This window comes from Clavelina lepadiformis, chromosome 4 (assembly GCF_947623445.1).
Source record: "Clavelina lepadiformis chromosome 4, kaClaLepa1.1, whole genome shotgun sequence".
Taxonomy (NCBI): Eukaryota; Metazoa; Chordata; class Ascidiacea; order Aplousobranchia; family Clavelinidae; genus Clavelina; species Clavelina lepadiformis.
In genome coordinates, this window is record NC_135243.1 from 24493728 (window position 1) to 24509339 (window position 15612).

Below are 15612 nucleotides of genomic sequence, written 5' to 3' on the forward strand. Positions count from 1 at the left end.
ACCAGTAGCGGTCAGCGGGGAATAAAATTATCCACAACAACGACTCATATACCACGTAACGTCAAATCTTTGTCCATTGTTCCGACACAAATGCAACAAAAAGGGCGAGATGCAAAGAAAAAAAGGTCGCGATTAAAAGCCATTGGTTATTTATTATTAGAAAAAATAAAATCCCAGGGTAGAAAATGCCACTTCAGCCACCCATCTTAGGCGTCCATGGTTGTCGATTTGGGCTAAGTTCAGGTTATTATGTCAGAACGTCTTCGTCAAATTACAAAAATCAGCATCGAATGAACAGTTTTTTTTCCGGTGAAATAGTGACAGCCTTAGATGAACACGACATGCAGCATACGACGAGCAACATATGCGTAGGTCTGCGAAGCTATTTTGTTTTTAGAAAATCGAAAATCGTGGTTTGCTTTGTTTCTATTTGGAAAGATTTTATGCTTAATTTTGACTGATGAGTGTTCTCACCACTGTATTATTATCACAGAACCTTTCTATACACTGCATCTTGCGTAGAATAACGTTTGTATAAAGATCTGCAACCAAAGAATGACTGAATCAATTCAGCTCGTCTGTTTTAGTCTCATCGCTTGTATTTTTCTACGATTGTCAGTACCGGTTGTCGGAGATCAGGAGTTTGAAGAAATTTTCAGTAAGTGTGAAAATAGAGATTAGACATAGACAAGTTACGACAAGCTCCGAGACTCTGCTTCTTCGAGCAGCTACAATGAAGTAATAATTAATTTAAAGGGATAAGTTTTATGTCATCTTTAATTTCTAGACGAACGGAATTTGGGTTCTTTGCCAAATTTTGAGTTGGTTGAAATCGAACAAAAGATAAACGACAAATGGTCAAGCAATTTGAAAACTCAGGTAAGTTTATGTTTGTTTATGTTCTCGTGAACATTTCTAATACTAGCAGGGCTATTACCATGATGGTATCGTAGCTGAGCGATTAAATTTATTTACGGTATTCGGTAGACTAAAGGGCTTAGCTCGTAATGATGCTAACTGGGTTCGATATCGTGCAGTGCGACCGTTGCACTGCAATTGGGAATTATTATATTATACCATACTTTAACATGATCACGAGAATTGTTTAAATGTCAATGTTTATAGGCTTTAACTATTTGCAGTAAATACCTGCAGAACATCAAAATAACCAATAAAATTTAGTTTGCCTTCGTACCATACTCTGCAGTTTGGACCCAGATTGGAAAGTTTGCTCTTTTGGTTTGGTTTGTTTTTGCTGAAAAGTCCCAGTGAAACAACATTAAACAACAGCCATTATTTATACTCGCAATTAATTTTATTTTCCTGTGCACTTGGCAAACTTTTCCAGTCTGGTTCAGGACTAGAGCGAGGTAGTGACTGCATCATTGTAAAATAACAAAGACCGATACCTCAGAACGTTCTCCTACTCTGTGTCATTGCTTGTAGTAGCACAGTTTGTAAAAGGTCTTTTATGTTTTTTATCCAACTTGTTAGACCCAGCCAGGCCTACACAAACACCAAGTCACATTTCACGCTTCGGAAAAATATTTGTTCAAAGATCTTCAGCTAAATGTTGATGTGGTGGATAAGCATTTTTGTGTGACAGATCCAAATTCCGGGCAAGTTTTGTTTCCAAAGCCAGAGGTATTTTAGAAATCACTAATTTTTTAATAATAATAAATTTAGATATAACCTATTTTAAAACATTTTTAATGTACGTTTCAACTATTTTAGAATGATGTTTAGCATTATTTTCTTAAAATCCAAGAAAATTGAGCTAGTTTAGCCAGAATAGAACCTGTGGAAGATGAACTGCCGATTGTTAATTAATTTCAACACAGACGGTTACCGACACTTTTTTTAAATTGTTTTATCAACTGAAGTTAATTTTGTTTAATTGTGATGTGACAATGACAGGTAATAATAATATCTTTTAAATGTAGGATTTGAATTTCCGCCAATATACCGGTTATGCCATTCATGGAAACAATGATGTCAGCAAAGCAATCGTTCGTACTGAACCTTTTAGGTATCTAATTTGTCATCATTTGAGTGTATTGCTTGTCGCATTAAACTGCTCATCAAATTTACTCATATAAAGAATTCCACAGAGAGATTTCTTGAAAACCGCTAATACCAGTTTTTCTATTGGGTTAAAATTTTAATTTGTGAAATTAATGACGGTTTCATGATGTCTATGTACACAGAGCTGACATATTCATGGATGGTGATATTGCCGTAATCCGGCCGGTTCTTTACGACAATGGAACTCTTGGACACATCCTCTTCAAACTATCAGCTTTGAAGATTCCAGAAGGTGTCTGTGGAACCGACTTGTTGACCAACATCACCGGAAATGAAAAGTTAAATTTTGGGATCAACACAGGTGTGAAATTTTTTCATGATTTGATTCGAACGTATGTGCCATAGTCACATATACACTGTCTCTTGTGATTGATGTTTTGTAGCAGAATTAGGTTTTTGTTATTCAGATTTTGATAGAATGGAGAGTGTTGGAAGAAAAAAACAAGACATTTCATCACAGACCCGATACATTCATCTGCAATTTGTGTTTACCCAAAACTTTGTAAGTTTTCACACATTTTTGTCAAAGTCTTATTACAAACATTTTATCAGCGAACGCAGTGTTTGGGTTTGCAATGTTTGCGGACACATGATTCGGTCGTGTTTGAAACCCGTATTATGATTATAAACTTGTTACAATTTTTCGATCCCTACCCTGTGTCAAAACTCAGTTCCTCACCTGACAAATGTGATGAGGGTTTTGATTTTTATGCGGAGTTAGTGATGGTAGTGATGGTAACCTTAGTGATGGTAACCTTAGTGATGGTAACCTTAGTGATGGTAACCTTAGTGATGGTAACCTTAGTGATGGTAACCTTAGTGATGGTAACCTTAGTGATGGTAACCTTAGTGATGGTAACCTTAGTGATGGTAACCTTAGTGATGGTAACCTTAGTGATGGTAACCTTAGTGATGGTAACCTTAGTGATGGTAACCTTAGTGATGGTAACCTTAGTGATGGTAACCTTAGTGATGGTAACCTTAGTGATGGTAACCTTAGTGATGGTAGTGATGGTACTTACCGACCCAAATCAGCAAAGTTTGTGCCATCAACGTATGATGATATATTTTAAATAAGCAATTTTTTCCCTTTTAACTTGAAACCTTTTTAACATGAACAGTTGTATTGAATATTTTTTGTTGAAACTGTAAACTGACCGAAAGCAAACTCTAAAATTGTTTGTTATTTTTTCGTATGTTACAGAATTTCCTTCCAGATGCAGCCGTTTTGAACGCGGTCTTTTATTTTACGAACTACATGGACACCTTATTTCAACCATTGGGCATTCGTACGGTTGTCGGTAACGTTGAGAACTGGAGGTCGGGAGATCAAGTCTTTGTCAACGAAGAAGATCTTTTACAGGTCTGTGCTATCATATTCCATAAACTTGCTTTTAGCAAAGTTGTTCCTAGGAACCGGATGTCCGTCCGTCCCTGGATTTGTTTCAGAGGGCCGGATAGCAAGATCGTTTGTTTCATGGGCACTGGAAAGTTTTTTGAATGTTTTTTAAAATAACAGTAATTTAACAATTAAAGTTTATTTAATTAACTGTAATTTGACTTTGTCGTTATGTCAAATGTCTCTGTCTGTCTCACTACACTGCATTATTGTCATTGTAGTTTGTTACAGTTCAGTAATATCATTTTCCATAATAGTTTTAAAAGAATCAAGACTTAAAAGATAAATAAATCTTTTGCAGACGTTTGTGGACATGACTCGCTACAGATCGATTCGTGTCGCCGTTGACCCTCCCACGTCGCCTTGGGTTCAATCCGACCACACCATTTACCTCCGTCAGGGAGGGTTGGGTCTTTTGCGGGAATTAAACTCAACGAACGTTCTCGGGATAGCCCACATTGCTGCAATGTGTCAACCAGAATCTATCACCTATTCCTCAGTGAGTTTCATCTTATACCGTGAGCTTTGCTCTCATATCACGAACTTCGTTTGTTACTGTTAGTTAGTTGGCGATGTCATTGTGGAAAATATACTTTAATAAACTTTTATTTTTGAAATTTATACTTCAAAAGTTTCACATTTTTTGAACTTGCAGATTTATACATTGAACAACAGTCTCGCTTTCACCCCTCAAGTTTTAACCCACGAGGTTGGCCACAGTCTCGGCTTACGTCATGATGATAATGACCCCAATCAACCTCAACCTGGTCCATGTTTATGTGAAGAAGGGGACAGAGACTGCATTATGTCTGCAAGGCTTCAGTGAGTCATAACGTTCAGTTAAGCGCAAGCCTAGAAATCGCAACTGAATCGGCAAATGCTTTGGACATCGAGATTAAGTTGCTTTAATTTGTATTCACTAAAATCATTGGAGATTTTATTAGAAATCTATTTTGTATTCAGGAGCGATCGTCCGTTCCCTACAGAGTGGTCCAATTGCAGCATCAAGCAACTTGAAATTGAACTTGAACTATCGACCGGGCATTGCCTCCTCGATAAGCCGGAGATCGCGTCGTTGATCCCTCGCTCGTCGTGTGGGAATAAGATTGTGGAGCTGGGAGAGGAATGTGACTGTGGTACGGTGGTGGAATGTACAAGGTACGTCTTTAATGTTTTTTACAGTTGCTCGTCTATGGACTGAACTGTTATTGTTTTCTCTTACAATTCAGTTTTATATAGAGGTTAAGTTACAAAACCTTCAATAAAATCATAAAAATGCAAAGATTGAAATTAGTTATTTCTCGTTGTGTTTTTTCCAGTCGATGAAGATGTTTGATGAGAATTAATATAAGACCAACATTTTAGCATAACAGAGAATTTAAAACATTAAATTTTCTATTTTCTTGTGGAAACACTTAGTCGATGTTGCAACCCGGCAACTTGTTTGCTTTGGGATTTCGCGGAGTGCGATTCGGAGGCGTGCTGTCTCTCGCATAAGTGCAAGGTCGCCCCTCCCGGTACTCAATGCAGGGAATCTTGTGGTGATTGCGATCTGCCAGAATACTGCGATGGACAGAACAAGTCTGTGAGTTGAAAAGCTGCAACAAAAATAAAATTGTCTGGAATCTATTTTAGTTCAATAATTTTAGTTTTTTAGTTTTTTAAGTGCTATTTAAATTAAATAGAAATCGTTTTGCTTTAATTTGGTTTTCTAATTCAAACACTAAATACAAATTCTTAAAGAAACTATTTAAGCTTTGAAATTTAATAATTTAAGTCATTGCTTAAATTGAGAAAAGAAACAGCAAAAAATGTGAAAATGACCAACAACTTTACATTATTCAGTGCCCACCGAACCGCTTGGTAGAAGATGGTGGACTTTGTAATAACGGGACTAATCGGTGCAGTGGTGGGAGCTGTATTAGCCGTGATCGAATGTGCCAGATATCGTATGGTCCAGGTTGATGAAAACTTCAATTGTTCATTTTCCATTTGATAATATTTTAACTATTGTGGTTAAAGTTTATTTGAGTTAAAGTTTCAATGATACCTTCATGCTGTTCAGTTGTTCTCAATATACTGAGAATTGATTAATACTGACAACAAAATCTTGTTTAACTCAGATTCAAGCTACGCACATTACTGCGATGTTTTGAATACACTGGGAATTGGTCCTGGCAACTGTGGGGTCAATTTCACTTCAACAACCTCACCGTATATTGCTTGTACATTGAGGTGAGATTTTATGACATTCTCATCTGTTTCTTGTTGTTGGATGATGACAAAGTGTTGTAAAGATCAAATGGTTCCATTAATTTATAGTGTGCATTCAAATATATCACATGTATGCTCAGAGAACTTGGTTGGAAATCAGTATATTAAGTTTTTATTTATGCCAATCGTACGTTTCTTTTTGCTGCAGCAATATTGAATGTGGCAAATTCTACTGCGTCATCCCTTCATTTGTGCGAGGTCCCATCGATCGTGATTTTCGTTTCCTAACTCTTGTCACAAACGAGACTTGTGTGGTCTAAGTGCGTGACCCAGATATAGGATTTATCGACACAACCTACGTCAGCGAATGGATGGGTTGTGCTGGTAATTCAAAGGTAACTTTCTGCTAGTGACTATTTTAGATGTCAATCTTTTTACAGCTTCATACAATATCGGATGTTGATTATGTCATCAATATTGGCTGTAACTTGCTACTATTCGAGAATCTTATCATATTAACAAAAATGTAATGTATATCACAACGCTGATAATCATGAGTTGGAATGCATTCAAACAGAATTAGTTACGCAGCGGGGAGCGAGGCTAGTTTAGTAACTTCGTTGAAATTTTAATGGGATGGTCCAGCCAGATTTACACCCGAAAGCTGACCGGTTGTTGCATGTTTTGAATGATCGGCTTGTATCAGATTTTGAACCTGGCATTACTTCTGATTCTTGCCTTTGTTTTCTTTTACTTTTATCTTAGTAGACTTTGTTCTTAAATTGTCTCTATTGCATTTGCTTTATTGAAAGTTGTTGAACACCACCCCAAAACAACATTCGATAACTTGCATGATCGCTTATAAAGCAGCCAACTTTATGACGAAATACTGCTCATTGGCCACATACTTTGTGGATGATGTAATGAATTTGTAGTTTGTGATCAGTTGAAAACTTGCCTGACTTTCCAGATGTGCTAGAATAAGATTTGTGCCTGGATGAAAAGTTTTTTTACTTTTATTACCCATCCCTAAATTTTACTGTGTCTTATACTTTGAAATGTTCGTGCAAAATTCCATATTGTTTAGACTTTAGAATAAGAAAGTTGTTTAGTGACATCATATGTCAACCATTTTTAAATCGCCATTTGACAGATTCTGTTGTTTTACTTCATCATGTTACCCCATGTCGCTCGTTGAAGATAAACATATTACAAGTGTACCGAGCAATCACTTGTACTGTAGGATTCCATGAAGACAATAGATTAATGGCAGCTGTACATAAAATTGGACGCAGATTATTACTTGGTTGTATTTATGTTTTGCCAGGTGTGCAGGAATGCTGCTTGTGTTGATTTCACGTCAACTTGCCCAAACAACTGCAGTGGAAATGGGGTAAGTTGCAGCTGATTAACTTTGTACTTGTATTACCACAAGTGACGTCACTTTGCTGAAAATAAACATCACCTGCATTTTGCAAGTAAATTCCTATCATTGGTGTCGTATTCCGTGGTGGCACAGTAACACAAGAATTATAGTTAACACAATAATTTAGAATATCTTATTAAAATTATAAAATTTTATTTATACAGTAACGATAAATTGATAATAATTCAGTCGTTAATCGATCATCTACAGGTTTAAAGTTATTAGCAATTTGGCTGCTGCACAGACTTGAAACTTTAAGTCGTACGTTAACCGTTCAACACTAATCTTTCATAGATCTGCAACGACAACGGAAACTGTCACTGCTTCGATGGCTTTGCTCCTCCAGACTGCTTCGCTCCTGGTGGCGGGGGAAGCGTTGATAGCGGGCCACCCCCCCTGAATGATATAAGTGAGATGTCTATTAAATTTTCACCTATGTGCAGAGGTGGGCAGTGGTTACGGTAAAAGTACCGTCGGTAGCGGTACCAGTACTTGGCAAAAATGTACCTACTGTTCCGGTATTCGGTACTGTATTAAAAAAGTAACTCTGTACTTTGCCGGTACTCGGTATATTTTGCACAGCGAATCCTGTTGCAAATGCAATCTTTGCCTAATTACATGATCCAATTACAGGTCACTTCAGGTCCAAAAGGATTTCACTCCACTCTGTGCGACTTGATTAGACATTAGTAGATTACAACAAGAACAAAAATCCCCAAAATTAAGATTAAGGTTCAATTGAAATGAAAGTTTAAAAACATATTTTTCAAAACCTTGGAATAATCATTTTGAAAGTGTCAAGTACCCGAACCGAGTTATATTCCTTGAATAAAATAATTCAGGACATGGATTTGGTGCTAAGTACCGACGGTATCGATGCTACTGAAAAGTATCGCGGTACAGTGAGTCGATGGTATATTGCTGCCCATCTCTGCCAGTCAGTGAAATATTGCCCTTGCACGTGGTTTACGAAATTTAAATTGCGAATTTTTAACACTGCATTTTCGCAGTGAGATGTCTATGTGACTTTTAACCTAAATTTATTCGATATTCTGGATTTGCACAACTGGTAAAAATTTGAAACGACAGATTTTTAATAAAAGTTACTCAAGCTCAGATACTTTAAAATGATTGAAATTTGTATTGGAAATGTTGAAATACTGAAACTTAAATGAAGCTTCGTTAGACACAATTAATTTTACTAGACTGTAGCCATATTGGGGCGAACGAGGCACTTGGCTCTGTAATTTTTGTGGAATTATGACAAAACAATTTAGTGCTAAACTACATATAACAACATACAAACCTGCGTACTTCAAACATTTGCTCATGTAAATATTTTACCTTGTTTTGACTCCTTAGCTTCCTAAATCTATGATTGACAGTCTATGAATTGTCATCCTTTATAAATGCATGACATGCCCTGTTTTATATATTAGCTTATTAAGTTTTGACTTGCTTGCTTGCTTGGATCTATCAATCACAATCTACGAACGTGCTATTTTACAAATGTCTGACACACAGGTTGCTTAGTGGTTAGTTAAATACTTGTTACGATATTTTCACTTTTCTCAATTTAGATTGTCCTGCCGTGAACCCCATCAATCAATGGACTTCATTTGACGTTCTGGTGGAAGACATCAACCTGCAATATTCATGCGGACCACCTGCTGTCTGTGTGAGGTCAGAATTCTTTTTTGTGACATCAGCAGAGCTCTTTAGGGCAGGTTTATTTTTGTCATTCTTGTTTTAGATTTGAGCTGTGCCCATTTGTGGCGTCTGGGTACGACATCTCGCAAGATTTGGTTCTTCATGGACCTGATGCACTTTACAACCCTCTTGTTGATGTAACTTAGATTTTGCTCGCGTTATTTCCTAGTATTTTAGTGCTTTAAGCTCGTCCATAATTGTAATTTTAGAGTTTTTCAAGGCATTTAACTAAGTATTTTAGATATTTAGTATGAATATCGATATATACAATATATATACAATAGTATGATATTTAGATTGATTTTTGATATGAAATCAATGTATAATCATACATTCGCGTAATATTTTATGAAAATTATGAAAATATTTGCCATCCAACGACCCTGGAATAATTCGTAAAAGATTTTCTACTCGTCTCTGCCCAGACACCCAACCTGAACCCGCTGTGCGTCGTCAAACCGGAACCATTCGTCGACGGGGAATCCCCTACGGGCAGCGCGACTTTGACCTTTGACCTGGAAAATTTATCTGACCCCGACTCGGCGATGTGCGGGAGCAGAGTTGAGGTACCCGCAGCTTATTGTGACGCATCAACGTTTTAATTATTACGTCATTATAGTTAGACGATGTAATATTATTGCGTCATTGTGAAGCGACGAATGAGAAACAAGCTGGATATTTTCTTCTTTGTTTTTGATGTGCTTTGTGGCAACAACGACTCATTTATTACAAAACAACCGAACTCGATTTATCAATTGTAATTAAAACTGTCTTTGATTTCCAAAATAAACAAGCCTCAATCCAAGATTGTTGTCATCCACAGTGACATCAAATAACTTTACGTTGTTTATTTTTCATCGATATCTTATAACCACCAGGAGACAGACACCACCATCTCATACACATACCGGCTTCAAACGTTGAGAGAAATCCTCCCCGCCTCGAACAACGTCATAGTGAGGACGCGACGTGGGTTTGTGTTCGATTTCACATGCACTTACCATAAAAACCTCAGCGATACAGCTGTACCGTTCAATCCCGAGGCTAAGTATGTTGACGTTTGGTTGCTAACGACTAATTAACGATTACTGACAATGGGTTCGTACAGTTTAGTTATTCAGCTTTAACTAAATGTTAACTTAACACTTTTACTGTTTGTTTTGTGCTGGGGTGGAAGTTATTGTTTAATATCTTCTTCATCTTGCCTTGTTAGGTGATATTCACACTTTTTGTCTCACTGGTGTATCAAGAATTCGATGTATGTATGTTACGTCATAATGATCATTGTTAAATAACATTACATTTTGCAGTTTGATCATCATCAGTGCAACAGATACCGCGACATTTTCGGTTGACCTTCTGCTTTTTCGAGACGTCAATTTTGCGATTCCGATCACAGCGAACGATAATGACGTCACAGTGAACACGCACGTGTACGCGACACTTCGACTCAACAGGGCATATGAAGGTTTTCTCTTGAAGGTAATTCTAGAAATAGATTTGCTGATTGACGGCGACTATAAGCTAGCAATGTGGTCTGAAGAAAGTTGCAGTTCCAAGTTAAGCTATGCTAACTGTTTAGCAATTTCCACGGCTTACTTCTTGCTAACTGTTCAGCAATAAGCATGGTTTACTTCATGCTAACTGTTGAGCAATTAGCATGGCTTACTTCATTCTAACTGTTGAGCAATTAGCATGGCTTACTTCATGCTAACTGTTCAGCAATTAGCATGGCTTATTTCATGCTAACTGTTCAGCAATTAGCATGGCTTACTTCATGCTAACTGTCCAGTAATTAGCATGGCTTACTTCATTCTAACTGTTGAGCAATTAGCATGGCTTACTTCATGCTAACTGTTCAGCAATTAGCATGGCTTACTTCATGCTAAATGTTCAGCAGTACTGGTTATTTTTGAGAACTTCATCTCTAAGCTTTTAGCATAACTCATTGTTGGTAGGCGTGGTCTGCTTCATGTTAAGAAACTTAATCTGATCAGGAATATTTTTGCTTTAGGTGGAACGCTGCTGGATCACTCAGAACAATGAACCTTCTTCTTCGCCTTATTATGATGTCATAATAGACAGGTAGTATGCCATAGATCTTGTAACAATATCCATTAAACTTGCCTTTTACTGTAGAAATGATTTCGTTTTAAAAATGCGCAAAATTATTTACTCACTGTGCGCAGTTGTCCCGCTGAAGACCCACTTGGTGAAGAGAATGCCACCGTCATAATCACTAATTGTGAGTCACAGAGCGTTCGTTTCTCATTTTTGACATTGTACTGGAGCAACGTAGCTTTGGCGAATCAGCACTTATACCTCTTCTGCCAATCAAGCGTCTGTAGAACTTGCGATTGCCCTGATGTGAGTATTGTCTTGGCCGGATAGTTGGTTTTCAATTTCTTGTACAAACATAGGAATTGTTGTATGTTAACGCAAGCAAATGTAGTTGTAGTTGCTTAAGTTTTCTTAACTTCTCCGTCTTTGAGTTTTGTCCCAACTTCCTCACACGAGCGTTTAAAGACGAAGTCATTCAACGTTCTTTGGCAGCGATAGTTTTCGTCAATCTAAATATTTCTCTGCTCTTTAGCCTCAGTCTTGCAACAGCAAAAAACGTCGTCGCCGTGACGTCATGGAAATGGATAAAGGCGCATTGGAAAGTGACGTCATCACTTATGGACCTCTTCGGCTCATTGAAGGATGAATTTATTATAGAACTGTCAAGCTAATTGAAAGTGACGTCATATTATACCCAGAAAATAATCCGCGTAATTTTCATGATTTCTATGTGAAGAACATGTACGTGAGAGAAAAGCTGATCGAATCCCTCCGATGTAAGCGCGGGAAGTGGCATTTTGTGACGTTGTGCTAACTGGGCTTGTTGTTGCGGTTGTAGGTTGTTAATTATTCCTTGATCGGTTGTTCGATAATATGACTCCATAGATAGCGCGTTCATTAACCCTTGATAGTCAGTGAAGCACCACAGTATGAAAGTCAAACTTTCAATGTGATGAATAATTATTTATTATTGATTCTCAACGAAACGTTTGCTATTAGCACAACGTCATAATTGGTTGATTTTTGTTGTGTCTCGTTAGGTCAACCGCCGTGTTTTTTAGTTTAGTTCTTGATAGTTGCCTTCTGAGATTGTCAACAGTCATGTTAAATGATTTGAAAATCTTGTGTATTGCGTGTTCCAATAGTGCTTAGTATTTTATTCTTCACAGATTGTTGCGTTCCCCTCTTTCGCTAGGTAACTGCAGGACACCACGTTTCCTTGCCCAAAGAATTATTGTGAATTTATCTTTATTCCCTGTTCGCACTTCGAGTCAGTCGTCCTTTAGACCAGGAGGCACACAGACTCTCGTTTGAGACGTTTCTTCTCGTCAAGTTATGCCTGTGCTCCGGCCATGTAATTTGCCAATAAAATAATATCAAGTTAGCCTCAGTGGTGGATCAGGAACATAACATATATATAGCGTAATGTCTTTCGTTGCACTTTATATTTTGGTGACCCCGATAAGATTGAAACGCACCGAATGGACGTGACGTTGTTTTTTCTGTTTGGCAAATTTTCCGGCAAGGCCCAATTTTTTGAAGCATTGCTTCACGGCAGTTTACCACACAGGTGTCGATGTCCAACTTACACGGAAAGAACCTTCTGAAAAGCATTACTGCAATATAGTTGTATGTACGCTGTAGTTTTGATGGTTCGCATTTGTTATTAACTTTTACCATGTCAGCATAGTATCCTATAATATAAATTTAGAAATTTGTTTAAATCTTATTCTTTACATTTTTTCTTTATATTGTGTTATATGGTATAGCCTACTTTGGTTTCAGGATGCCCATAACGTTGATGACTTTCTCAATATTGCTTCCTGCATCCCGTGTTTTCAACAACTCTGCCCCATTTACTGCATTTTGCAGTCTCTGGAATGCTCTGGCCAAACCCTGCGACCCGTTTAAGTTTACTGTGAAATTTGCCCCAACAGTTGTGTAGTTTTATTAATTATCAAATATGATAAATTGCTCGCCCCGTTTCACTTTTTCGAAGGAAGGGAAGTGTTATGTAGCCTTCGCCACACTGTCCGCTAGATATCGGAAGGCACCACGTTTATTTACCCAAAAAGTTAGTGTGATTTTTGTCTTTAAGGGGTCATGGCCCAATTCAAAGCGATAGGCTTTTCAACACAAAGTACATTAAATCAAGAAGCTGCTATCGCAAAACCACATCATGAACCTCTCCTGATTTTTGGCTTGCAAAGAGATGTAGGCTATGATTGCCAACAGTCTGAGTTTGGACAGAATCCTTGTACTAAAATTTCTATAACAACCACCCAAACTTTACAGCAAATTTGAGCTTAAATTTTTAGAACAGATAATGCAAAATACCAAAATTCCATCCAACCCACACCAAATTTACAACTTAACCTTGACCTGCAACCAGCTATCGCCAAAACCATAACAAACCAGTCCACATCGACATCACATGCGCATTGGACCGGAAAATTTCTTACATTTTTTAATAGGACGCTTTGGCTTGCGACATCGTCACAATCGGCGTTTTGCCCGCTTCAAATTGTCTTTCTATTGGGAAGTGACCCTCTATAGGGGAATGTTTTAATCCAACTGTCTAAGGTTAAAGACGCTTGCATACCAACACACCAACTGAAAATGTAACATGCGCGAAATATTTGCCATTTTTATCCAAAAGAGCTCGAACGTTTATCAAACACGATACTCAATCACAATACACAATTACTCAATACTCTTGCAGAATCTCGAACGAAGGTGATTTTATGCAGTATCAGCCGCTAGATTATCTTTGGAGCCCTCGCAGAAAGGTGTAAAATGTTGTCAGCAATTGAGGAGTGTCAGAAGGTGTAATATTGTTCCTTGTGCCTTTCGTTGCTCTATACTAGAAAGAGACAACGATATTTTGCGAAACCGCAGAAAGATCCTAGGCAGGGTATTTGCCATCTAGGTATATTTTATTTTGACCTGGCGTCTTGTGCAAAATACAAGCCAAAACAGTACATGATAAACAATGGGAAAATTTGCCAAATAGAAAAAGCAAACGCAGATAAGCTAACTTCTTATTTGTTAGCGTTTGGTATACCAAATATATATATGTTCACGTGATGGGGAGTTACCGTAAAGTTTAAAGTGGTAAAGTGACTTAATAGCTTATAGGCAGGGTTGCCCTCCTTATTTGTAACATTTGTCCTTATTTCAAAGGTCTGTGTCTTAGAAAATATTTTTGTCTTTTTTTCTAAGAAATGTCTTTATTTTTGCTTTAATTTGAGGGTAGAGGGTACTTCTTTATTGGGCAGTTCGACAGTCGTCGACCTGATCTGACCTTACCGTAAATTTTCAAGAGCCACGTTTCCAGTTTACGTTTATATTTATAACATAAATTAATATGTTTATTGGTTTGTAAAGTATAAGGCAATACTGTAGTTGGTTAGTTTTCAAATTATCACTGTTAGTGTTGCGTAACAATAACGATTACACTTTCATTGTTACCGTTATGGTCACGCACTAAATGCAAGAAATCCATTGGCTTACTTTTAATAACACTGCTTGAAAGACGACAAGACAAGTGCAAGAAAAGATAAACACGAAACCTAGGGTTTAATTTCGAGCTCTTCACTGAAACTATCCAGGCAAGATTTTTTCTTAGGTGCAAGAATCGCCATCGACGACTCGCGGTCGCGCATCCTGTTGCTTTGTACTGAAACCGGCATTGTGAAATAAACAAAGGCATTATCTCCAGTGCAAACAATGCGACGGTCAACGGCACCAACAGCGACAACGACCGACTTGTGAGACAAAAGCTTCTCGCTTCTCAAGCTGGGCTAGTGTGAGGTTAATCACGTGACGCACCGTAAGTGCGAGTTTGTAAACAAGTAGCGGTCAGCGGGGAATGAAATTATCCGTTACAAGTTACAAACATTGATATACCACGTAACCTCAAACATTTGTCCATTGTTTCGACACAAATGCAACAAAAGGGGCGAGATGCAAAGAAAAAAGTTCGTGATTAAAAGTCATTGGTTATTTATTATTAGAAAAAATACAATCCCAGGGTATAAAATGCCACTTTACCCGCCCATCTTAGGCGTCTATGGTTGTCGATTTGGGCTAAGTTCAGGTTATTACGTCAGAACGTCTTCGTCAAACTACAAAAATCAGCATCGAATGAACAGTTTTTTTTTCCGGTGAAATAGTGACAGCCTTAGATGGACACGACATGCAGCATACGACATAGGTTACATATGAGTAGGTCTGCGAAGCTATCTTTGTTTTTAGAAAATCGAAAATCGTGATTTGCTTTGTTTCTATTTGGAAAGATTTTATGCTTAATTTTGACTGATGAGTCTTCTCACCACTGTATTATTATCACAGAACCTTTCTATACACAGCATTTTGCGTAGAATAACGTTTGTATAAAGATCTGCAGCCAGAGAATGACTGAATCATTTCAGCTCGTTTGTTTTGGTTTCATCACTTGTATTTTTCTACGATTGTCAGTACCGGTTGTTGGAGATCAGGAGTTTAATACCGAAGAAATTTTCAGTAAGTGTGAAAATAGAGACTAGATATAGACAAGTTACGAAAAGCTCCGAGACTCTGCGTCTTCGAGCAGCTACAATCAAGTAATAATTAATCTAAAAGGATTTGTCATCTGTAATTTCTAGACGAACGGAATTTGGGTTCTTTGCCAAATTTTGAGCTGGTTGAAATTAAACAAAAGATAAACGACAAATGG

General features: G+C 37.6%; 1 protein-coding gene and 1 long non-coding RNA gene across 2 annotated transcripts; both read left to right on the forward strand.

Annotated features, from left to right (window-relative positions):
• Nucleotides 1-497: 497 nt before the first annotated feature.
• Nucleotides 498-7091, forward strand: LOC143451971 (disintegrin and metalloproteinase domain-containing protein 19-like). Its single transcript, XM_076952762.1, has 15 exons — nt 498-658; nt 788-879; nt 1495-1644; nt 1944-2029; nt 2208-2386; nt 2493-2587; nt 3290-3448; nt 3786-3983; nt 4140-4306; nt 4448-4642; nt 4904-5069; nt 5330-5444; nt 5608-5719; nt 5907-6093; nt 7026-7091. The coding sequence occupies exons 1-14, from the start codon at nt 556-558 to the stop codon at nt 6016-6018; spliced, it is 1929 nt and encodes a 642-aa protein (XP_076808877.1). The 5' UTR covers nt 498-555; the 3' UTR covers nt 6019-6093; nt 7026-7091.
• Nucleotides 7092-10830: 3739 nt separating this feature from the next.
• Nucleotides 10831-12084, forward strand: LOC143451973 (uncharacterized). Its single transcript, XR_013114931.1, has 3 exons — nt 10831-10919; nt 11024-11201; nt 11428-12084. It is a non-coding gene; the product is annotated as an uncharacterized LOC143451973 (long non-coding RNA).
• Nucleotides 12085-15612: the final 3528 nt, after the last annotated feature.